General features: G+C 53.3%; 1 protein-coding gene across 1 annotated transcript in view; it reads left to right on the plus strand.

Moving 5' to 3' along the window:
- Positions 1-24521, plus strand: part of BIN3 (bridging integrator 3) — a 46511-nt gene that overhangs the window by 14761 nt on the left and 7229 nt on the right. Inside the window, exons 3-7 of the mRNA XM_063358732.1 lie at positions 5032-5072; positions 5684-5745; positions 11118-11254; positions 11580-11620; positions 23207-23348. Coding sequence (XP_063214802.1) covers positions 5032-5072; positions 5684-5745; positions 11118-11254; positions 11580-11620; positions 23207-23348 — 423 coding nt within the window. The remainder of the gene's footprint in view (positions 1-5031; positions 5073-5683; positions 5746-11117; positions 11255-11579; positions 11621-23206; positions 23349-24521) is intronic.

A 24521-nucleotide genomic window follows, 5' to 3' on the forward strand; every position in this document is an offset into this window, starting at 1 on the left:
ACGTTTGTTAGGATCTAACTGATTTGGCTCTCCGCGAGGGGTGGAACTGGAGCGCAGGAGAGGGGAGAATGGCTTTGCTGAGAGAGGTTTCTCTCGCCAGCGAGCCTTTTTTTCTTTACTCGATGAAACGATGCTGGGGCTGGTGTCAAATCTAGGCCGGCAGTACTCCTGAAAAGCAATTTGCCTGGGCTGCAGAGGGAATTAGTCATGACTCCCCATGCCCACTCGCTCCTGAGCCTTTGAAGAAGGGCATGGTGTCAGCCACAGTTTAGCTCTTCAGGTAGAAGGAAACCCCCGTAGAAAATATCGGCTGGTGAACCGAAGTGATCTCCCGCCCCCCAGACGTGCCTCTGCTTTGTTTCCACCTTAACCTGGGCAAATCCGATTCCAGACAGCCGTAATCTCTCCCCTCCTCTCCCCTGAAAAGAGCATCTGTCACCGGGCTGGCCGAGAGGCCGGGAGCCGGGTGGGAGGATCTAATGCGCAGAGAAGGACCTGCTGTCAGCGGAGCCGCAGAGGACACGGCAACGCACCCCAATTAAACTAATGCCCAGTGATAGGAGTTAAACCTGTTAGAATTATATCTCTCCGCAGAATGTTTATTGCTCAAATCCGCTGCGGCGATGAAGCCTCTTACGGCAGAGATGTTCTTCCCTCCCCCCAGGACAACGTCGGTCCCGGCAGAGGTTACGCTGGAACCAGGGCTGCGGTTGTCTTCCCAGCTCTCCTGCAGCTCCGGCTCGCTGAAGTTCATCTGCGTCACCCCAAGGTTGTGCCCTGCTCTTCACCGGGGCTTGGCTTTATCCGAGCCGGCAGGTAGCCGGGAAGAAAAGCCGGCCACGCGTCCCCACGGGGCGCAGAGCCGGGTTGGAAGCTGGAGGAGCTCCCATTCCCTCTTGGGACAAGGACAGTGCCCGGGCCCTTCACATCACCCAGGTTTTACCCCTGCCTCCCTCTCTCCCTGCCTGCCGGAGCTGACTCAGAAGGCTCTCGCCTTCCTCCTCCTCCTCGCTGGCTAACCTTGGGTGAGTCAGCTTTGGCAGGGAGCGGAGACCTGAGCTGTGGGCCCCGCACGCCTGCCAAGCCTCCCCTCCTTGACTCATCCCAGCAGCTCTGCCTTCCCCAGGGATGTTGGACGGAGGAGCTCCATGAGCAGGAGGATTCCACTGCAGCTGCTGGCCCTCAGCGCCTTTCCATCGGGCTCCACCAGCGAGCTGGAAATCCCGAAAGAACGGAGTAAATGTCGCAGAAATGTTGGGGTGAAATGAAGGGATGCCGGTTAAATGGTTTTGCTCATTTTCACTCTCTTCCTTTGATTTTCAGCGGGACATAGTGGTCTCTGCGGTTCAGAGGTGCATCCTTTTGCCCTTTCAGCGTGCCACCTAAGCAGCCTTCCTTGAAATTTTCTCACTCTACAGGGATTTGGAGAGCTTGTTGGGTGGCGAAACCCACGAAAACCCAGATACGCCTGCACTCCGCAGCGTTTCTTTGCCTCCGGGCTCCGCTGTCGGACGCAGAGCGAATATTCACCCCCATTACTTACCTCGATTCTCCTCGTGCTTGATGGGATGGCAAAAGCTCAGCAGAAGTTCCAGGTTACAGCAGAATTTCTGGCCTAATTATATGGGTTTCTTTTTTTTTTTTGGAGAGGAGGGAGGAGGAAGCCCCACGAAGAGGCTGAGACCACTGGAACATGTAGAAATCAGCTAGTCCTCCTCCTCCTCCAGGAAAAGAAATTAACCTCAGGGGAATGAGAAGGTTCATCACAGTCCCTTATTTCCATCTCTTTGTAGTGTTGGCTTTGGTCTTGCTTCGTTGCCTTGTAACCATGGTGTCGATTATGATATCGCCCTTCAAGCAGGAGGGATGTTATCGCAGGTGGAAAGGCCCAGTGTTTGCAAACAAAAATAACTGGGTGAAAAGAGGAGGAGGTTGTTTTATTTCATTTCTTTTGAGAACTCGTCGTTCTTTATGTAGATTTAAATAAAAACCCGGAGACGAGCAATCTTGCATTAACTAGCCCGTATGCCTAGAAGAAAAAGTGTTCAATACAGAAACACGTTTTGATTTTGAGTTTTCGGAGAAGTGGGCTTATTTTAATATTACGGAAACTTCCCTTCGGGATATTGTAATTTTCCTTGCCTGTACTTCTTGTTCTCGTTACTCTTAACGTGATAATCCTATCCATAGCCTTTTGCCGTGAGTGTCAGGTCTGTGCGGCCATGGATGGGAGCGGGAATTACTCTGTGCTCTGCAAAATGTGCTTGGCCTGCTCTCCGCTTGTCCTCCTCTGATCCACCGCTGGCTGCCGCCTGTAAATCTGGAGGTTGGGAGCACCCGAGAGCGGATCTTCTCCGTCTCCTGCATGGGGGACCCTGCTTCTTGCTGTTTGCGTCGTGTCTCCGGGCTCCGACGAGAGCAGCGATGACTGGGAGGGCTCCACCAGCCCGCAGACTGCGATGACTGGTAGCCAGTTGCTCCTGTGGGCGTGAAAAATAAGAGCAATCCTCGGGCAGCTGTCTCTGCCTGGAATGGCACTGGAGATGTGAGTCAGGCTGAAGTGCCGCCTCGTAGATTCACCTCCAGCGTACATAGAAAGCGCACAGGATAACCAGGGTTGGGTGTTTCGGGGAAGCTGGGAAACCTTGGAAAATTCGGGGGTTCGCGTCACCCGGAGGGTCGCAGGGCGGGGAAGTTTGGCTTTCCTTTGTAGCCGTTAGGTGACGATGCCTTTTGCTCATCGCACAGTAACGGGGGAATCGAGCAGCAAAAGGGATGGGGCAGATACTGCCGATCTTTGCAGGTGGTCTTCATTTCGTGGTCAGACCCTCCGGTTCTTGGAGGAACTGGTTGGAGCGGGAACGGAGGAGGCCCCGGAGATGCTGGGAGGGCTGGAGCCCCTCTGCTGTGGGGACAGGCTGAGAGAGCTGGGGGGGTTCAGCCTGGAGAAGAGAAGGCTCCGGGGAGACCTTGGAGCCCCTTCCAGTCCCTAAAGGGGCTCCAGGAAAGCTGGGGAGGGACTCTGGAGCAGGGAGGGGAGCCACGGGACGAGGGGGAAGGGTTTTACACTGACAGAGGGGAGATTGAGATGAGATCTGGGGAAGAAATTGTTTGCTGTGAGGGGGGTGAGCCCCTGGCCCAGGTTGCCCAGAGAAGCTGTGGCTGCCCCATCCCTGGAGGGGTTCAAGGGCAGGTTGGCCGGGGCTTGGAGCAAGCTGGGCTGGTGGGAGGTGTCCCTGCCCAGGGCAGGGGGTGGCACTGGGTGGGCTTTAAGGTCCCTTTGAACCCCTAAAATTCTATGATTCTGATTGCTGAGCAGCCTCCTCCCAAGCACGGAGAGGGCTGGAGCTCCACGCCAGGGCAATGATACCACCAAGCCTTCAAAGGACATATTTTTGAGTCGTGCCCGAGCCTCTCTGGTTTGCAACCAAAACAATTCACACATAAGGCATATAAATAGAGTGCAATACTCCCTGGTTATTTTAGCAGCCGGAACAGCCATAGAAATCGAGGGTGATTTTTTACTATGTGCTGGTTACCTGACCTCCAGGCACCAGCTGCTGCGGATTTCTGCAGAACTGCGAACCGGGCAGGAGTCGTGTGAGCTGCCCCCACACTGCTCCCTGCCTGTTCTCCAGAGACCATTTTTAGCAGCGTGAAAGGGAGTTGGAGCTGGACGGAGGGATTTGGTTTTGGTTTTTTTTGTTGTTGTGTTTTTTTTTTTTTTTTTTTATATCGGCGGGGAGAGCCAGCCCGCGTCCCCCGGATGGAGGGAGCTGATGGTGCGGACAGCTGGCCACCGGGCGACGGGGCCGAGACTCGGCACGCCCCTCACCGCCTGCCTTCGGATCGGGGTTCAAGTGCAGCTGAAAGTGCAGAGCAAAAAGATATTTAGAAAAGGAGGTTCTAAAAAAAAAAAAAAAAAAACAACCCAAGATTACTGCGCTCCGTCTCTTAAAATACTGTTGGGGTTTTTTTTTCCGTAGCAATTTTGATTGAAAAGCAAATGTCCCCATTAAGCGTTCTGCTTTCACAGAATGCTGTTACATCGAGCCTGGGTTTGAAATCCCGAGGACAGCACGAAGATTTGGAACAAACCTTTGGATCCTTCTCGTCCTGGCTGCTCGCAACACTTAGCGTTTCCTTAATAGCGTGGTAGCTTGACAACACAAATGAACCCAGTTTTGATCCCATGACAACAAAAAGCGCATGTATTTACTCTTGGCTGGTCAATCGAAATCCATTTGCTTATTCGGTCGGCGAGGTGTGGAATGAATGTTTAAGCGTGTGTTAAAACAGTCAGCATGGAAGGAAAGTTCCTTAAAATATCTTGTATCGCTGGAGATTTGCTGCCAGATAGCAAGTAGGAGGAAGCAGTCATTGATGTAGCATCGGGAGAAGGCTGTTCTTTAGCTCTGTGCGCAGGTGAGAAGCCCCGCCGTCCGCTTGGGCTGGGAGCTATTGCAGGGATAAGGAGAGCATCGAGGGGGCAAATCACACGGAGAGCGGAGGGTTCAGTAATGGCTTCGAGAGGGGTTTATGGGGTGAAAACCCCCGTCCTGTTGAGGATGGGGCAGGAGAGAGCGGCTGGGTGGGGGTCTGGCAGCCAGCCATGGGCAGAGCCACCGCAGGGAGAAGGAGAAGCCTCTGGAAAAGGCTCTGGAAGAGAAACCGGGCTCGTCCCCCGCCGGCAGCGAGCTGAGCTGTGGGCGCCTGCGTCGGTGCGTGCTAAGTTGCGATCTCTCTGCTTCTGAGGCATTCCCGTTTACTCTCTCGGCTTCCAATTCATGTGCTGGAGCACATCCGTGGAACGGGCTGACGCAGTTGGTGGCCGTGTCTTTTGCTCTAAGAGAGTCTGAAAGAAAAAAAACACCCCGAGACTTCATTTACTTTTGAAGTGTAACTCCCAGCGTGTGCTTCCCTGGCTTCACGGAGGCATTTCCCGGGGAGAGGTTTCCCCGCACAGGTAGTTAGTTGCCACTCCAGGCTCTGCAGTGGCTTTGAACTGATTTCCATCTCTTCTTTCCACAGGTGGAGAGAGACTTTGAAAGGGAATATGGAAAGCTTCAGCAGTAAGTATCAACCACACTGGTAAAACAGGAACAGTAGCATACTTCTCTCTCGTGCCCTCTTCTTGCGTCTTCCCAGGAAATTTTAGCCAGTTGCGCTCTTCCCAGCAAATCGCTCGCCGCCCTGTAATTTCTAATTCTTCGGAGTTTCTCTGGCGGCTGGGCGTTCAAAGGTGTCCTAAGAAGTATTTGCAGTGGGGCTGGGGTTTGCAGATTATGGCAGCTCTGAAGTAAAGTGTGTCAAATTGCCAGAAAACTGTGGGGTCACCGAACAGCTCGACGCCTCTGAGGACACATATTGGTTTTACCGCACCGACCGTGTCACATAAGCTCACGCTTATCACCTGGGAGCATTTGGCTTTGCTGTTTGTGGTAAGCTTAAGAAAATAGGTGACTTTTGAATCAGGGATTACCAACCTGAAAAGGTTGAAAACCATCTGAAAACCCCCAGAAAAGGTTGGGCAGCACTGAACTTCGTAGAGCCTTGCCTGGATATTTTTAACTGGGAACAGAAGCCAGCATATTCAGCCCGTAAATGATTTGTTGCATGTATGATACGCTCGGGTTTGTTTCTTTCCAAGATTCAGACTTTGCCTTGTTCTCCCATCTTTCAGATTGGAAGATCAGACCAAAAAACTTCAGAAGGATATGAAGAAAAGCACAGATGCGGACTTGGGTATGTGACTGTAGGATACATAGACTGTGAACTTGGCCACAAAGAGATGAAGTGACTTTCTCAAGATCACATGAGTAATCTGTGACAAGTCTGGAAAACAAATCTAGATCTCAGTCCCACTCAGTTTGCTTAGTTACAAGGCCATCTGCACGAGGGCTGCCGAGCAGCATCTCAACCAAGGGAACAGAAAGTATGTTACGGGCTTCGTCCCTGTCTCTTGAGCTGCGCCTCACTGTGTGGCCTTGGACAAGTCACTTTCTCTTCTTTCCCTCACTTTCTGCAACCAAAAAAAGGAGTAATTATTCCAGTTTTCACATCAGGCAAGCAGGAGCAGTCTCCAGCTGAGCCTATTGTGTTGAGCGATGAATATTCACCTGCGTCACTCGAGGGCACCTTGTGCTATCTGAAGCCAGAGGAGGGTGGGACGAGGCTTGGGGGGGTCTGCAGAGCCCCACGTAGGCATGGCTGGAGGTGTTTCACGCCTGAACTGCTGACCCAGCAGCTCTCCTTCAGCAACAACCCCGCTCCTCCCCTTGGGGGCTGCCAGCTTTGGCTTGGCCTCGTGGCAGTGGGCGATGGAGGAAGCAATAAACAAGCCACCTCTGCGTGTGCCGCCTGCGACGGGTGACATCTGCCCTTCAGGTGTCCCCTCCCAAGGCACGGCAACCCGTGCCCGCTCCATTCATGGCTTTTCTAGTATAAAAACCGACGTGACCGCACTGCGTGGCGCAGGCTTTAAACCGAGATGGGCGAGAGGAGAAGACGGAGCCATCCGGAGAAGTGGATTCGGTGGATTGCCTGGTTGTTGAACCGAGCAGGGCAGCCTGCAGAAACAGGCAGTTTTAAACACAGATGGGTTTTTTGGTTTTTTTTTTTTTTTTTTTTTCCTCAGCGTGTAGTTTGTAGTCCCTATTTGTACCGGGCCCCCACAGCTCCGGAGCCAAAGCAGATGCACCAGCGCAAACAGGTGTGGGCTGAACCGGTCCAAGACTCATCTGGTGGGAGTTGGGTTCAGAGAGGGGCAGAGGAGTGGGAAGGCGCCCTACCGGGAGCTCTGCCAGCGGCGGGGCTGGCAAATCTGGGGGCTTCCCATGCTACAGGCTCTCACCTGTGTGTATATGTGTGCGTGTGTGCACGCTCGGATGTTGCCAGACGTAAACACGGATCCCGGCTCTTCCCTGCGCTCTCCCACCCTTCCCAGAACCGCGCCTGTGCTTGCACGGGGAGAGCGGTGGGAAAAGCACCAGTAACCGGCGCTGCCAGGACTCCTTTCCAGGGTGAAAACTGCCCTTTCTGGGGACTTTGGTCATTGTCAGGGATCCTTGGTAAGTTTTTCCTTGTTAAGGATTCCCCTCCCCTCCCTTGCAGTGGGCGTTGTTTATATGGAGCATTTCAAGTCCCAGAGGAGCTGTGGGAGGACTTTCTTTTTCCGTTCTGCTACATGGCAGAGTCACAAATGAGCCTTGGCCAGATCCAGTTAAGATCTGATTTCTCATTTAAAGGCATGAAATCATGAGTGTAAAGGGAAGATTTTGAACGTGGTCTGGTGAGGGATGGCTGAAGGAAAAAGAGCAGAAGAGAAGGCTCCAGGGAGACCTTGGAGCCCCTTCCAGTCCCTAAAGGGGCTCCAGGAAAGCCGGGGAGGGACTCTGGAGCAGGGAGGGGAGCCATGGGACGAGGGGGAAGGGTTTTACACTGACAGAGGGGAGATTGAGATGAGATCTGGGGAAGGAATTGTTTGCTGTGAGGGGGGTGAGCCCCTGGCCCAGGTTGCCCAGAGAAGCTGTGGCTGCCCCATCCCTGGAGGGGTTCAAGGGCAGGTTGGCCGGGGCTTGGAGCAACCTGGGCTGGTGGGAGGTGTCCCTGCCGAGGGCAGGGGGTGGCACTGGGTGGGCTTTAAGGTCCCTCCCAACCCAAACCATTCCATGATCAAGCACTGAGGACTGCTTTCCTCACCTGGCAGTGCCCATGCCCTAGAGGAGATAGCTGCGCTTGCTCAGCCGACATCCAGCTTGTATCCGACGAGGATGGCAGCGTATCAGGGTGGTTGTGTTTTCCTGAGGCTCTTATTCCCTCCCCTTTACCTCTGTGCTGAGGGGGTTGGTTATTCACAGCCTGCAAACACTCCCTGGCAAACTGGACCTGGGGGCTCGGGTCTCCACCTTCTGCCAAAAAAAAAGACTCAGCTTAAAACGAGACGATTCCTTCTTGGAGGAAAACGTTCCTGCGAGGCTCAGCCGCTGCCCTGCCAGCTGTGGCAGTGTGGCTGGGAACAGGGTACGGGCTATTAGAGCCCTCTCGGTACGGTGCCGAAAGATCACTAACCCCCTTCGCCACCCTCTTTCCAAACAAAATAGGATCTTAAGGATGTTCTTTAGTAGGAGACAAAAGCTCTCCTTTTGAAATGAGATGCAGGTGACGCACTGGATCACGGTGGCTCAGTTTTGCTCTCTGGAGCGTGCCTGGCTGTTCTCCGATACTTTTATGGTGATGCAAACAAGCAGGGACTCTCTAAAGTCACTTCCTTTAATTGGAGTCGTGTCCCGCATGCTTTATGTGCAGCACAGACCCCCCTGAAGACGGCCCCACGGGGCAGGCGATCCTCTCCTTGCCTCTTCTCCCTCTCCCTCCTCTCCCTCTCTTCTCCTTCTCCTCTACTTCTCCTCCCCTCTTCTCTCATTTCCCTCTCTTTTCCCTCTCCTCCCTTCTCCCTCTCTTCTCCTCTCCTTCTCCTACCCTCTTCTCCCTTTTCCCTCCCCTCTCCCTCTCCTCCCCTCTCCTCTCTTCTCTCTCTTCTCCTTCCCCCTCTCTTCTCCTTCTCCGCCCTCTCCCTCTCCTCTCTTCTCCTTCTCCCTTTCTTCTCTTTCTCCTCTCCTCCCCTCCCCTCTCCTCTCTCCTCCCTCTTTTCCTTCTCTCCTCCCTCCTTCCTTCTCCTTCTCCTTCTCCTTCTCCTTCTCCTTCTCCTTCTCCTTCTCCTTCTCCTTCTCCTTCTCCTTCTCCTCCTTCTCCTCCTTCTCCTCCTTCTCTCCTTCTCCCCTTCTTCTCCTTCTCCTTCTCCTTCTTCTCCTTCTTCTTCTCCTTCTCCTTCTTCTCCTTCTTCTTCTCCTTCTCTCCTTCTCCTTCCCTTCTCCTCCCCTGCTCCTTCCCCTTCTCCCCTTCTCTCCTTCTCTCCTTCTCCCCTTCTCCCCTTCTCCTTCTCCTTCTTCTCCTTCTTCTTCTCCTTCTCCTTCTCTCCTTCTCCTTCCCTTCTCCTCCCCTGCTCCTTCCCCTTCTCCCCTTCTCTCCTTCTCTCCTTCTCCCCTTCTCCCCTTCTCCTTCTCCTTCTCTTTCTCCCCTTCTCCTTCTCCTTCTCCTTCTCCTTCTCCTTCTTCTCCTTCTTCTTCTCCTTCTCTCCTTCTCCTTCTCCTTCCCTCCTTCTCCTTCTCCTTCCCTTCTCCTTCTCCCCTGCTCCTTCCCCTTCTCCCCTTCTCCCCTTCTCCTTCTCCTTCTCCTTCTCTTTCTCCCCTTCTCCTTCTCTCCTTCTCCTTCTCCTTCCCTTCTCCTTCTCCCCTTCTCCTTCTCCCCTTCTCCTTCTCTCCTTCTCCCCTTCTCCTTCTCCCCTTCTCCCCTTCTCCCCTTCTCCCCTTCTCCTTCTCCTTCTCCTTCTTCTCCTCCTTCTACCGCTCCCTCTCCTCTCCCACACCAGTGCTGTCCCAGTTGAGTGTGAAGCCAGGGCTCACCACCGGGCACGTGGAGGTGGGACCAGGCAATGCCCTCCCGAGGTCCCGGCTCCCTGCGCGCCATGGGGGGGCTGCACCCTGCTGGGGTCTGCGGAGCTGCCGTGGGGCTGCAGAGCCCCCCCCGGCTGCTCTCTCACAGCTCTGCAGGTGAGGGGAAGCGCCTTTGCCCAAAATCCCGCGGAACGTGCCTGAAAAGCCCCGGGTTTTGGCCTCTCGGCGTGACCCCGCGGCTCCCCTCGCTACAGTGCGCTTTCAGTGCTCTCCTTGGGAAGGGAAACTCATTTTTCTTCCAGCTGAAGGAGTTCTGCCATTCTTAACTCCGTCCCATTTTGGCACAAATCCTTCCTCAGATGTGGTCACACATATGGATTATATCCCATCTGTTTAAAGGTTTAAATGCCTAAACCCTTAATGTTTGGATAATAGACGGATACGGTAGCTTTGTTATTCCATAGTTAGTGTCTCGTTCTGCATTGAGCTTCCCAGCTATTTAGCTTCTGAGCTCTCTGTATAATTGTGTATAACCTTTAAATCAGAATGTTTAACCCCTTGATTTATGATCTTAAGCCCCATTATTCAGATGACTTTAACTTTTAATATCGGAGTGAGTACAGTAGGAGTCTTTCCAAAGCTCATCTGTAGCACGGCTAAAGCATCTGGCTTTCTGATCTTAAACTGGAATAACTTCCAGCAACAGCACTGACGAAAAAGAACATTTATTTTTTTTTTTTAGCACCCAGGACTTTTCTTCTTTCTTCTTTGTTCTGATTTATATTAATGCTTGCCTTTTTATTCATCTTCCCCCCCCCGCCCCCTTCTGCACCTTAGCTATTTTCTTGCTCTTTTCTAGTGGTCCTGTGGTAGGGATTTAATTTTCCCTTTGCAGACCGAGTGTGTGGATGGGAAGAGAGACGCGGCTGATGGAAAACAAGCAGAAGTGAAGCCCGTCAGCGTGTCACCGGGTGTTTCTGGATTTCCCGGTGACAATCTCAGGGTCTGAAGAACCTTCAGCCTCTGCGTTTCGCAGGGCTGGTCTCCAACAGGCGGAAAATTTCGGCTCCTTGAGGGAAAGCGCTTCGCCAGCTCGTGTCTCTGCTGCTCGCGTAGTGCCTATTTGGAGAGGAAAAAGAGAAAACTCGTCTTCCAGTCCTGTCAGTCTGCTCCTTTTCCACCAGCACTAAATCCACTTCAAATCTATATTTTTGTAAAGCCATTTGAAAGACTTAATGGACTGTGATTTTTCGTCATTGTGGAAGAGCTCTAGTGTGACTGAGAGTGACACTTAATAGTCTGTCGAGAAAAGATGTAGAAAAAAGCCCATCTACATGTGGGTTTTTTTAGGAGAACAGTGCTTTTGTTAGTCTGGTATTATTTCTGGCAACATCACAAGCCGTGCATCGGAGTGGTGCAGGCTTAACTTATAGAAAAACAGTTCTCTGGGTGTTTACGTGAATGGATTGGTGGCTCTTCCTTTCTTTTCCCTCAACCGATGTTGAATATCTTCTTGGGAAGTTGTGCTCAACCCTCTTTGGTGGTTGAAGTCCCTGATTTTTGCCCTTTGTAGATGCAGGAGCCAGTTGTGACTGCAGGCAGCCGCTGAGACCTGACCCTCTCTGCTTTCCTTTGCATGCTCTCCGCTCCCGTTGTCCCCAGCCATGTCCAAGTCGGCCGTCAAAATCTCTTCGGACCTTCTGTCCAACCCCCTGTGCGAACAGGAGCCCGCCTTTCTGGAGATGGTCACGGCCTTCGACACAGCGATGAAGAGGATGGACTCTTTCAACCAGGAGAAGGTGAGAAGAAGGGGAGACCAGGGTGTGCTGGTGGTGGGATCTCGCCCTTCCAGACAGACCTCCCTTCTCTTTTTTGGCATCATCTCCAAGATCCTTCCTTCCTGAGTTTCTCGATAATCTTACTCTTCTTCTGCCCGGTCATACTGGGAACTGCAGCTCACCCTGAGCACATGGGAGAATTGTGCTGGTTTTTGGTTAAAGGGCATCGTGGTTGTGCTCAGAAGCTCACATCATCCTATGGGAGGCACCGTGCAAACAGGTATCGTTGTGCAAACAGGCTTTTTCGACAAGCCTGACATATAATCATCCCTTTTGCTTTCAACAGGTGAATCAGATCCAGAAGACAGTCATAGAGCCTTTGAAAAAGTAAGTACCAACGTCGTCTCATGAGCCATATCGAGTGTTTGTCATAAGCGTGTACTTTAGGGATGTGTATCATCCGGAGAGATGCTGTCGGGTTAGACATCAGCCCTTCCTAAAGAGGTAATGGTTCACCTCCCGGTGACAAAATGGCATCTTCCTCCCTTTCCAACTGGGGCACGGAGGGCTGGGATGGTTGAGTTGAGTCTATGCCCTTGTGTCTTAGCCTGCCAGATGTCTTTATCTGTACTTTAAAGAAGACCTGAGAGGAACGAACACCTAAAGAGCTGTGTGACGCTGATGGCATCAAAGCCTCCAGCTTCTCTCCCTTGATCTGTTGGTCACTGCCAACACTTTGCTCCATCCAAAGGGGAAAAATGGAGTGGGGAGCTCCCCTGCGGGCAGCAGTGCCATCCAACCCAGGGTGGAGAGTATTTAGGTGTTGGAAGAGAAGTTTTTTGTCCTTTGGAAGTTTTCTAAACAATAAAAAAAATGGTAGAAGCTTGCGTTTAGTGAAAGTTCTTTTATGTTTATAAATCATAGATCGGTGCAGGAAAGGGACGTGGCAGAGCCATCGTAGCTAGACAGGGAGCAGGGACGGACAGAAAACCGCTGGCATCCCCTGTCCCGGGCTGGGAACTGCTCCGGGCTGGGATGCCTCAGACCCTGGGGCAAGACTTTGCAAACCTCTGCAGGAAAAGGGTGCACGTGGAGGGCAGTCCCACAGAGCCGCCCCGTCACCGTGCCCATCTACAGATTGCGGGGCTTGGAGATAAATCCTTATCAGGGAGCGAGTGCAGAGCTGTTTCCAGCAGTATTGATCTGAGGGCTGGAGCCCCTCTGCTGTGGGGACAGGCTGAGAGAGCTGGGGGGGTTCAGCCTGGAGAAGAGAAGGCTCCGGGGAGACCTTGGAGCCCCTGCCAGTCCCTAAAGGGGCTCCAGGAAAGCTGGGGAGGGACTCTGGAGCAGGGAGGGGAGCCGTGGGACGAGGGGGAAGGGTTTTACACTGACAGAGGGGAGACTGAGATGAGATCTGGGGAAGGAATTGTTTGCTGTGAGGGGGGTGAGCCCCTGGCCCAGGTTGCCCAGAGAAGCTGTGGCTGCCCCATCCCTGGAGGGGTTCAAGGGCAGGTTGGCCGGGGCTTGGAGCAACCTGGGCTGGTGGGAGGTGTCCCTGCCCAGGGCAGGGGGTGGCACTGGGTGGCCTTTAAGGTCCCTCCCAACCCAAACCATTCTGTGATTCTGTGATTATTCCGGTAGCAGGATTCCATATTTCCCCCCCAGTTCCTTGCTAACCGGCGTGGTACGGTGCGTCAGTCCTCAGTCGTGCCTCGGCACCGCCGCAGTTGTGTCACCCCACTCTCTCCCCTGGCGTGGTTCCCCTCTGTCGGCACAATTGCCACCGGCGTCAGCAGCCGGTCCCAGTGTCACGGGCTGCGTGTGCCCCCCCCGAACGCTGGAGGGGTGCCTCAGTCGCCGTACCAAACGGCTCCTGAAATCCTGAGCTGTTGCTATTTTGCTACAAGAACAGAGCGAGCGAAAAGAAAATAAAATGACTTTAATATGACAGTAAGTGTTGCAAATTGCTGAATAACAATTTTAGTTTAGGTTTGACACAGGGTGGGGTTTTTTTGTTGTTTCTTTCTTTTTTTTTTTTTTTTTTTTTTAAAAAGTAGTTGTTTCTGCCCAAATCTGAAAGTAAAAACCTCATACAGCACTTAGCGCGTGAAGTTACGCTGCGTTTCTATCCGGGGGATGTTTGGTGACTCAAGTTTTACCTTGGTCGTCTATCCGCAACCTGAAATTCTTCATTATTTAGAAAGAAAAAAAAAAAATGAAGAAAGAAAGAAAGAAAGAAAAAAAAATCCAGCCTTGTGCTGCGGAATTGTGTTGCTTATTATCTAGATTGTCCTCATGAAAGATACATTAACTTTTTCTTCCAGCATTCTGTTAAAATTGGAAGAAGGGCTTGTGTCTCTGAAATCTTCGTGGATTTTGGTGGTGGTTGTTTTTTTTTCCCCCAGCTTGTGTTAGCTGATGAAAATGAAAGACTTTGCAAACCTGGACGTGCGTTTTAAACCCTGGGCAGTGTGTGGGGCTGGTACTCCCGGATGATAAAGCCATTTCCACGTTGCCAACCTCTTATTCCGCATTTGTGCAGCGTTTGGCTCGAGACGCTCGAGCTGCCGCCGTATCCCCAATGGTGGCGAAGGGGAAAGACCCCGTTCCTCTCGCTTTGGGTTTGAGGCTGGGTTATTGCTGGATTATTCCTGCCGTGGGGAAATTTTGGGGAAATAGCTGAGTTATTCCCGGACGCGGGGAGGGTTGGTTTGTTCCCCCTTGGCCCCAGCGCGGTGCCGGGAGGTTTCATCTCGCCAGGCGGAACGCTCAGCTCGCCGGTTATCAGCCCTTCGTTAAACGTCAGGGTGTTCGCTTTGCCCTCCGGGCTGCGTTCCAGCCTTGGCGATTCTCTCCAACTTCCAAAATTTCCATTGCACTTGAATACGGTGGTGGTGGGTGGGGGGGTTTCCCCCCCTCTCCTCTTCCTGCCCTTTGGCACCTGCAAAGAGCTGCTGCGTGCTCTTAAACAGCTTAACGTTTCGTGCTCGGGGAGGCTGCGTCCCCCCGCCGAGCAAAAAAAAAAAAAATGTTCCTTTCCTTCCCCTTTTTGGGACTCTCGGCGAGCGTAGGTGCGCGCACGGCCCAGTCGTGCGGCCGGGAACATTGTTTTTTTTTTTTTTAAGGAGCCCAAGGGTCCGTTTTGAGGCTAATGAGATGCAGAGGAGAGAACCGCGGAGCTTGCACCTCCCCTCGTCCTGCTGGCAAATAAACCCCGGCAACGGTTCTGGGATAAAAGTTTCAGATTAATGAAAGCTGCCTTGAGGAGCTCTTCTTATTTCCAGTTAGGTATTGCTTCCCCTCGCGGAGACAGTCCTCCCCAGCCTCTCCCAAACTTGCTCTGACCTAGAAAAAGGCTTTTCCTACACCAGCTGCGCTTTATTACATCTTCACTGGTGGTCTTTTCTCGTTTATTAGCCAAAGAAACAGATAAGTATAATCCAAGCAATTATCATTAGCGGGAATATATTGTAATCAGAGGCACATGTGCGGTAAAAGCTCCAGTCCGTTGGCCAGGGATAGTCGGTTTCAGACAAATATTGGAGAATTTGTTAAACCGCGTTAGAAGAAAGCGGTAGTAGATTTAGAGGGGGGGTGTGGAGGCTCGTATTGTTTAAATCCTTCTGCTTCTGGGGCCCGTGGGGTTGTTCAGAGTTTGGCTTTTTGGGCCCCGAGAAGCCCTTGGCTGGGAATTGCTCATTTAACTTCAGGGAAGGAGCAAAGCTCTAATGAGAATATTGCATATTTTAGCGTGTGGGTTGGGCACGGAGCTGGGGGGGGGAAGCGGGGAAAGGTCGGGAGGGAGCTGCTCTCCTCTTTGGGAGATGCCTGCGTAAATTCCCGGCAGATCCGCGGATTTGGGGCAAGGGAGGGGGAGAAAAACAGCTGGTTTTTGCTTGGCTCTTCCAGTTCTTCACTCCAGCTTGGGTGAGGAGCGTTGGCTGGATCGGGGATGGGGCTAGAGGGTGTGTTGTCGTCTCAATATTACATACTGTGTGGCAGCGTTGAAGGAAGGAAGCAGCTTAAAGAAGCCAGGTGGTTTGGAGATCTGTGGGTTTTAATGCTTTTCACGTTTGGAGACGATTTTTGTTGCCATGGGGGTCTGGAGGTAACAAATTCCAGCTGTTTGACCCTCCCTCAGATGTTTGACCATCCCGTCAGCATCGGGATGTCATGGTCACCCTGTCGTGGTACCGTCCCCTCGGCTCCGAGGCAACAGGGAGAAGCTTTGGCGGGGGTGACCCAAGGGGTGCTGCCACCTGGGTGCCAGCAGCAGGAGGTCCCAGAGGTGCGATCCGGGAGCAGCTTGATGTGTAAATTCAATTAGAGCTGTACGTCAGCAAGTATCTGCCGGCAACAGGGCACAGAGATGCTGGGAGGGCTGGAGCCCCTCTGCTGTGGGGACAGGCTGGGAGAGCTGGGGGGGTTCAGCCTGGAGAAGAGAAGGCTCCGGGGAGACCTTGGAGCCCCTTCCAGGCCCTAAAGGGGCTCCAGGAAAGCTGGGGAGGGACTCTGGAGCAGGGAGGGGAGCCATGGGACGAGGGGGAAGGGTTTTACACTGACAGAGGGGAGATTGAGATGAGATCTGGGGAAGAAATTGTTTGCTGTGAGGGGGGTGAGCCCCTGGCCCAGGTTGCCCAGAGAAGCTGTGGCTGCCCCATCCCTGGAGGGGTTCAAGGGCAGGTTGGCCGGGGCTTGGAGCAACCTGGGCTGGTGGGAGGTGTCCCTGCCCAGGGCAGGGGGTGGCACTGGGTGGGCTTTAAGGTCCCTTCCCACCCAAACCATTCTGTGATTCCATGATAGCAACCGGTGCTTGGCATCCACAGACCAGGGGGGTCTTCGTCTTCTTCCCATAACCCTGCCGTTAACGTGACCCCTCGAGCTGCCTTTCCTCCCGAAGCAGATCACCGGCCGCCAGCAGCCCCAGGGGTGCCGGGGACCGGAAGCAGGAAAAGCCGCTTTCATGTCCTTAACGAGCCCCTAATGAGGATTTCGTGCACAAAGCTAGCCACATGGCTGCCTGGCCCCCTCCCGCCGCGCGGGGCTCTCAGCCTAATCCCCCCAGCTCGCTGCTTTTTTTCTACCGGCATCTTCCTTTCTGTTCCTTTTCGCTCTCGTCGGAAGGGCTGGTTTTAATTTCCCCCCCCCCTTCCTGGTGGGTGGACGGGGGCCCACGACGGACGTGTGGGCACGGGCTGAGGAATGGCAGGCATCCCCCAACATAGCCCAGATGCTTCGGCCTCACGCTCGGCCATCCTTGTGCCTCTCCGAGCTTCCTCCTCATCTCACCCACCGGCCCTTTCTTCTGCATCTCACGCTCCCCAGCTCTTTCATTCCTTTTTTTCCCCTGTCCGGTGCCAGCCGCAGACCCTGCCCGCTTCCTTTCGCATTCATTTTCCCAGCTGTTGTCCCTAAAATAATGCCACAGGGAAGAGCGCGTGTGCTTCCAGCCTTGTCCGGCTCACGGGGCTGCCAACGAAAGTGCTCGAGACACTTGCAAATGGGGAAAAAATAAAGGTTTTACTATTATTTTTCCCTTTGCCAAAGCCTTAGCGCCTCTTTTGCATTGCGAGACTGAAAACGGGGGTGGTGGAAGCTGCAGGGCGAGCGTCGGGGAGGCATCAGGGGTGCCTGGGGGCAGCGGGGATGGAGAGGAGAAGCCGGGGTGCTCGGGGAGGTGACGGGACGGTCCCGTTCCCCCAGCGTCCCCACAAAACGCCGCTCGCTGGGCTCACCAGGAGCCTCCGATCAGAGAAGGAGAGAAGTTTTTAAGTTTTCGAGGCCCAGACGTGTCAGCTGGGCTGACTAACGAACGAATCCGGCCGCGCCGGGAATCCCGGTGGCACTTTTATCTTCTCCGGCGGCCGTGTCTCACCAACCCCGTCCTTTCATTAGGGGAAGCTGAGGGGAGGCTGGCGTGGAGACGAGCTGGCAACACGATTTATAATTCAGAGAAGCGGGTGATTTATACTTTTTTTTTTTTTTTTTTTTTTTTCTCCAAGGCTAAACTGTCATCCTAAGAGGAGTTCGCCGGTACGTTCCCCCTCTCCCCCCCGCAGCAGCGGGGAGACAGTAATTTGTATTTTCTTTTCGTTATCCCTGCGTATCTCCCCTCACCTGCTCCTTTTAAGCCGCCTGGGCTGTAATCCCCTCTCAGCAGCCTTGCCTAAAAAGTGACAGGGAACGACGGCGGCTTATTCTGCAAGCTGCTTTCGTGGCGGGGGCTCTAATGCCCCGTGCTGCTGTTTTACCTTCGCTCCCGCTCTGGGCTTTGTAGCACCGTACCCACCAAATTTTCTTTTTAAGTCGGCTTCGATTTTCTCGGCTTTGTATTTAAAAAAAAAAAAAAAAAAGGAAAAAAAAGTATGGAGTAAGAGAGGGCGGCGCTGGGGATTTGTGAGTGGTTACGGCTGTCAGAGCCTCTCATCCCCTACAGAAGCAGGGTCTGGGTGGAGCGTAGGGAGGAGGATGGTGCTGGGCTTATCAATAAATTATAATAAATACCCACATCTGCTCCAGGGCTTTCCATCTCTGCTTCCCGGAGCACTCTGCAGCAGGAGGAATCATACAGTCGTTGCCCTTGCTCGGTGTGGGGGGGGAATGGATGGGTGAAATGACCATGGATTTGCTTCTCAGGCTTCCCTGGTCGGGCTAAAATGCTAAAATTCTGGGTTTAATTGTTCAGACTTTATTTCCGGAGTGGCTGATGCTGTTTGGAGGTTCCTCACCGCCCATGGCACCGATGATGCTCCTCGTCTGCTGGCACCACGGACGTCTGCGGGGGCCAGGAGGATCTGCGATGCTCAGCCAGGGGCTTTGGCAAAGCTTTGAGATCCTCCTAGGAATGTTCTTGCAGGGCTTGGGAGGCTGAGGGATGTGTTTGTGGATGGCGGGAGCTTTTGGAGGGTTTGTAGCCGGCCTTTCTGCCAGGAGCATTTGTAAATAACATGCTTGAGATATTTGCGAAGACACTGGGATGACGTGTGAAATGCAGCAATTTATTAAGTCATTGGAATAACTTGGCAGTGGTGGAGCCCGTATCTCCCTATCAGCCTTCACGGGGTGTTTACCACCCCTGGCGCATGGCTTGGGATCGTATTTCTGTACACACGGGGAGAAAAAACCTGGGCAGGACTTCAACATGGGCAAGAAACCCGCTTTTTTCTGAACTCCGGGGGGGAATTTCAGAGCTGCTGGGTTGATAGGGAATTCATACGGAGTAATTCCTTCAGGGGCTGGAGGCAGCTTCTCGCCTCGACCCAGCTCAGGCCGAGGAAGGAGCATCCTTCCCTGCTGGGGCTGGGCTGATCCGGCGTGAAAATTAATCCAGGTGACTCACGGGGGAGCTTGGTTGGCAAAGAGAGATCTTGGATGGCACAGGGAGACCTCGATTGGCACAAGAAGACCTTGGATGGCCCAAGGAGAGCTTGGGTGGCCCAGGGAGACCTTGGATGGCACATGGAGAGCTCGGTGACACAGGGAGAGCTTGGATGGCACAAGACCTCAGATGGCACAGGGAGAGCTCGGATGGCAGAGGGAGACCTTGGATGGCCCAGGGAGAGCTTGGTTGGCACGGAGAGCTTGGTTGGCACAGAGAGCTTGGATGGCCCAGGGAGAGCTTGGATGGCACAAGAAGACCTCGGTTGGCACAGGGAGACCTCGGTTGGCACAACAACCTTGGATGGCCCAGGGAGAGCTTGGTTGGCACGGAGAGCTTGGTTGGCGCAGAGAGCTTGGATGGCCCAGGGAGAGCTTGGATGGCACAAGAAGACCTCGGTTGGCACAGGGAGACCTCGGTTGGCACAACAACCTTGGTTGGCCCAGGGAGACCTCAGTTGGCACAAGAAGACCTTGGTTGGCCCAGGGAGACCTCGGTTGGCTCTCCGTTGGTGTCTTGAAGGAGCCATGGCTGGTCTGGTCCTTCCCACTGGTGCCGGCGGTGCAGAACCACCACACCGGGACAACCTCAGCTGCCACGTGGGGTTTGCCAGCACCTTAGAAATCCCCACGCTGCGGCTGCTGGGGAAAAACTCACAGGGGTGTCAACTTTGCGGCCTTTAAAACCCCTTGAGCATCTCATAGGGGGCGGATCGAGCCCTCCCGTGCGCATCCCTCAACAACCCGTCGCTTATCGCTGATGGAGCCGGGGCTGCGGGGAGGTGGGTTGGAGCCAGGGAGCCGGCGCGGTGCGTTTTATTAATGGCTGAGCTTCTTCTCCCCCCCATCTCTCTGAAATACAGCGTATAATCTATGCATTAAAAGTCCTTGTGAGACAGTAGTTGCTGTGCCTACACGGTAACAGCCTCTTCAGATCCAGCGCTCTAGCTATTTTATTTTTTTAAAGCGCTGCCGGAGTACAGCGTCCTTCCATTACGGGCTGCAAAATCGCGCCGAGTTGATATTAGGAATCAAGCCTTTTTCCCTTTTTTAAAACCAGTTTTGACTTCAAAGCGAAGGGAAACTGTGTCGCTGCTCGGCTTCTGCGTTCTCAGCTGAGCTCAAGGGTTCGCTCTTCCCCTGCGGTCGCGCGTTGGTAAGATGTAAAAATGGCTGCGTGTTAATTCTCCGGTGTCTCGTGGCTCTTTTTAATGTGCCAGCACCGACCGTGGAAGGGCCGAGCGTGTGGGAGAAAGGGCTCAAAAGCTGGTCCGTTGCGGGAAAAAACCGCCGTTGAAAAGCTAGCGTTGGGTACCAGCTCAGCATCTATGAGGCGTCTTCTCAATACGCGTCCTCTAAGGGTTGAGGGATGTGACGGCCGCATCCAGGCCACGCTTGGTGGCTTGGTGGCCCCGGAGGGGATGGCCACGGCTCGGCGTTTGGGGCACAGGCTCCCTGCGGAGCGGGGAAAGGAGGATTTCCCAGCTCCGGGCCATCTCCTCCCACGTTTCCCAGCCCGGAGGCACATCGCAGAGGAGCAGCTCCATTCGCCCCCGTGAGCTGCGTCGTGCTCCTGCCCCGCTTTCGGCTGCGATGGGGAGGGGCAAGGGGGCCGTGTGTGTGTTACGGTCTGAGAAACCCACAATTTATTGTCGTTTAGACAACTATTCTCTCACCCGATGAGCCCTCCCCACCCGGGAAGGGGAATGGAGGAAAACCAAGGAACTACGAGGGTTGAGATATAAATAGATTTAATAGCATAAGACTAAATAATTAACATTAATAATACTAAAGAACCAGTGTTGATCCCGATACCAATATGAAATATACAGTAGGGGACAGCCGGTGTGGGACCCTGCGAGGGCTCGGGGCTCCGGCACCGGGGCGAGGAGATCTCAGGGTCACAGGCATCACAGGAGAGAGAGAAAACTCCTCAGCAAACTCTCTGATTTCTACGGAATGTGCCGTTCGTGGTAGGAAATAACCCCGTTGGCACCTTGGGCCAAGCGCCCGGGTCTCGCTCCTCCTCGTCCCCGCACCTGGCGAGCTCAAAAACACTGAGATCTTGAATCCCGCGTACCATCGCTGGCGATAAAGTAAATATTTTCACCAGCTCAGACACCAGAGGCTTCTAAAAGGGCAGTTTTCCCAGGCATTAGAAGAGAAGTGAGTCCTGTGTCGCTCCCACCGGAGCAGCGTGCCGTTACCAAACCCGCCCCGTCAAGGATATAACCCAAAAATAAAGCCGGGAGCCGCTGGCCTGACGGGATCCTTCCTTTTTATTGCCGCCTCCTGAAGAATTGGGGGAAATTTCGGCAGAATCTGCCACCGCGAGCTGCTGGCGTTACCTGTGCGCCCTCGGCAAAGAGCGTCTGTGCTTTTATACCCAGGAGACACCCCCCTGCCCCCTCCCCAAACCTGGGTACCCCCTTCCCTGCGGTCCGTCCTGCCCGGCCCCATTCCCCCACCCCTCCCAGGGCGTATTTTTTGGGGACTTTATGTAGAGGGAGGAGAGATTTTATAGCAGCCGAGGAGATGGTGAGAGCCCGGAGCTCAGCACAGCCGCGGTGTTTAAATATAATAGGGAGCGGTGTGGGAAGGGGACCATAAAAAGCAATGTCAGGGCAGCCGGGCAGGGTGACGATGCTGGGTGACGCTGGGCGACGCTGGGGCGAGCTCCCTGATGACTTTTGCAGGTTGCTCCCGACGCCACGTCCCGCAATAGTCGCCGTCGGGAGGAGAATATCCCCGGGGGGGGAGCCCAGGAGAGCCGCGCAGGGACCGGCCCCACTCGTCCCCGGCCCGCGGGGACCCCGTCCCCCCGTTCGTCGCCTCCCGGCGGGATGCCGGAACGCAAACGCTTGAACAGAAACGCTTAAACACAAATGTTTCCCCTTTTCCCTCCCTTCTGGCGCTTGCCCCTTGCGAATCGGTAAAGCTTTGCCTCCGCACACACCCCCCGGGTCCGGCATATTAACACCCTCCGGGGCGACCACAGCGTCGGAAAAATTAGATTATTTTTCTTTTTAATAGGGGACGGGGTGGCTCTGCAGGGCTTGAGGATGCCCATGGTTTTCTTGGAACCCGGATGCCTCCGTCTTAACCCCGCGCCCGATTCCGTCTAAAGCCAATCAGTCGTAAAGTCAGATGTGTGTTTTTCTTTCTCCCGATGTTTTCTTCCTGACATTTCCTGATGTTTTTCTTTTTCCTAATTTCCCCAGCCTAGATTATAGACGGATTGTTATCTCTTTGTTGGTTTTTTTTGTTTGTTTGTTTAGTTTTGGGGTTTTTTTGCCCATTCGAAAGAAAGCAGTTTGCTTGGCGAAAATCATCACCAAGCTGCTTTGTACACGTTTTTCACGACCGGTTCCCGGCCTTGCCCCCTTCCCCCCCCTCCCAAAAAATAACCCTATGATTTGTGGAGATTAAATTAATATATCCAGAAGTACTGTGACCCGTCTCATACCAACCCAGAGCCCGGCACCGGCACGGTCCCCACCGCTATAATTTGATTTACTGCAATTTGGGAGACGAGCCGGTTTCTGGCTTTCCCTTCTCCTGTCGCCTTCAAAAATAATTCCCTCTCGTCTCCGCCGTCAGGTGTTCCCGTTTCCACCGTTTGTAACGCGTTTTCATCGGACGAATCATCCCGTAAGCCTGCCTAATTGTTGGCCGCTGTTAATCCTTCGGCGTGGGGGTCGGAGCCGGGCAAGCTCTGGGGTTTGCAACCCCCGAAAATCACCCCCCAAAAAAAGCGCTTCGTATTTTGCACTTCAATTTTTGCACTTCATATTTCTTTTTTTGTTTTTTCCGTCCGTCCCCCCCCCCCCGCTCCCGACTTTTGATTCACCTCCTCGCCCGGCTCCTTTCCTTTTCCTAACGCGCTGGTGGGGGAATTAACCGCATTAGCTAATTCTATATTTGGGGGGGGCGGGGGGAAGTTGTTTATTTTTTTTTGCTTTTTGGTTCGCTTTGTGGAGTTAACAGCTTTGTTTTCTGCCGCAGTTTCCGTCCCCCCCCCGCCCCGTCCCAGCTCCCCGTCCCGGCTCTCCATGTTCTGGAATACAGCAGCTGGAAGAGCCCGGGGCGGCGGAGGAGGGGGGGGGCAAACTGTTAAAAATAAAGAACTAATGGTAAAAGCAGAAGGGCTGGCAGGAGAACTCAGCAGCAGGTTGGGACCTTCGGAGTACTTTTACCAGGCTTTGCAAAATTGGCTGGGTTGGTTTGGTTTTTTTCTTGTTATTGTTTCAAAACACACCCTTGGACACAGGAATCCACCCCAAAAAAAAAAAAAATAAATACAAAACAACCCAAGCACGTGCTTCTAGTTCCCCTCTCAAACCCCGCACCCTGGCAAGGCTTTGGAAAAAAAAGCTTTATATATATCGCTTCGTATTTTCTTCCGGTCTCCTGGAAGATGGCGGTGAAAGCGTCGGTGTTCGCCACAGGCTTGGTTTAAACCCCTGCGGGTTTTTGCCGCGCATCCGGAATTATTCGGGGCGCTTTCGGCTGGGAGATCGTCTCGGATGCTGCGTCCCACCCCCCCACCCCCCAGAAAAAAAAATTAAAAAATTTCCCTTTTCATCCTTTCCCCAGGTTTAGCAGCGTTTTTCCCAGCTTGAACATGGCGGTGAAGAGACGGGAGCAGACGCTGCAGGACTACAAGCGCCTGCAGTCCAAGGTGGAGAAATACGAGGAGAAGGAGAGGACCGGCCCCGTCCTCGCCAAGTTACACCAGGTACCCAGACGCTCCCGGACCCAAAAACCCAAGCAGAGCCAGCAGGAAAACTGGGGAAGAGCTTTTTCCCCCCCCACCTCGCCTAGGATTTCACATCCATGCCGAGCCCCTCCGTGAAATAAAAACATTGGGGAAGGGTGTAAAAGCGCCGCGCAGGGCGCTCGGTAACGGCAATGCGAGTTCGGGCGCTCGAGCGAAGGGGAAAAAAAAGCCAGTTTTCCGAAATCGAATGGGATAAAAGCCGCGGGATTTCATCCCCCACCGCCTCCCCCTCCCACACCCCACCCCGACCTCCGCATCTTGGGTGGGAAAAGGGGAAGATCAGAGCGATTCGAGGCTTTCTGTTTGCCACCTGTTGCCGAAATTCGTCTTGGAAAATTGCAGTAATTGGTTAGCAGGAAGCTTCGCCAGATTCTTTTCTCTCTCCCAAATTTTAGCAAAATTATGATGGGTTTATTTATTTATTTATTTATTTATTTTTAATTAAATCTACACCAGCGTTTCTCCTCAAATCTGTCGCTCCTGCAGAACCTTGCTTGATCCCCGAAGGAGCAGTTGACTTTCTCGGCGTCAAAGAACGTGTATTTTCTGCTGGCTTTCCATCACAAAAAAGGAAGTTTTGTGTTAAAGAACAGCCCTATCAGCCTTAACAAAAGAAACCCCCGATTTAATAGTAAGCAGCTTATTTCGCTTAGCCTCGGTGACTAAAGCTGGGGCTGGAAAAATGGGAATGCTTTTGTCCTGGTGATTAAGCAGGTTTTAGTTATTTAATATTTATTTTTTTTCCCCCCTTAATGAACTTCTGTGTGATCTAATTCTCGCCCCGCAAAATAAACGCCCGCGGGAGCCTTAAAGAATCCTTTAAGGCATCAGAGAGATCCACAGATTTGATGGGAAATAGCCTAATCTCATCCGGGTATTTTTATTGAGCGGCAAATTTGCGTCTTCCCTTTCAGAGCTTTTTTTTTTTCTCAAAGTCTTCTGCTCTTTGGGGCCCCCACCTGAACTCCACCCCAGGCCCCGTGGCAGACGACGAATTTGCTCGTTTTCCTCTCAGATCTACTGAAGCCTGATATTATTTCAGGTTTTGTTCGTCCCATCCCTCCGGCGCCTTGGCCCGGGGAGCGGGTCCGGCGCCGCGGCTGGGCTGGGCTGGGCTGGCCGGTTTTCTCC

Source organism: Chroicocephalus ridibundus, chromosome 23 (genome assembly GCF_963924245.1).
Source record: "Chroicocephalus ridibundus chromosome 23, bChrRid1.1, whole genome shotgun sequence".
NCBI classification, from domain to species: domain Eukaryota; kingdom Metazoa; phylum Chordata; class Aves; order Charadriiformes; family Laridae; genus Chroicocephalus; species Chroicocephalus ridibundus.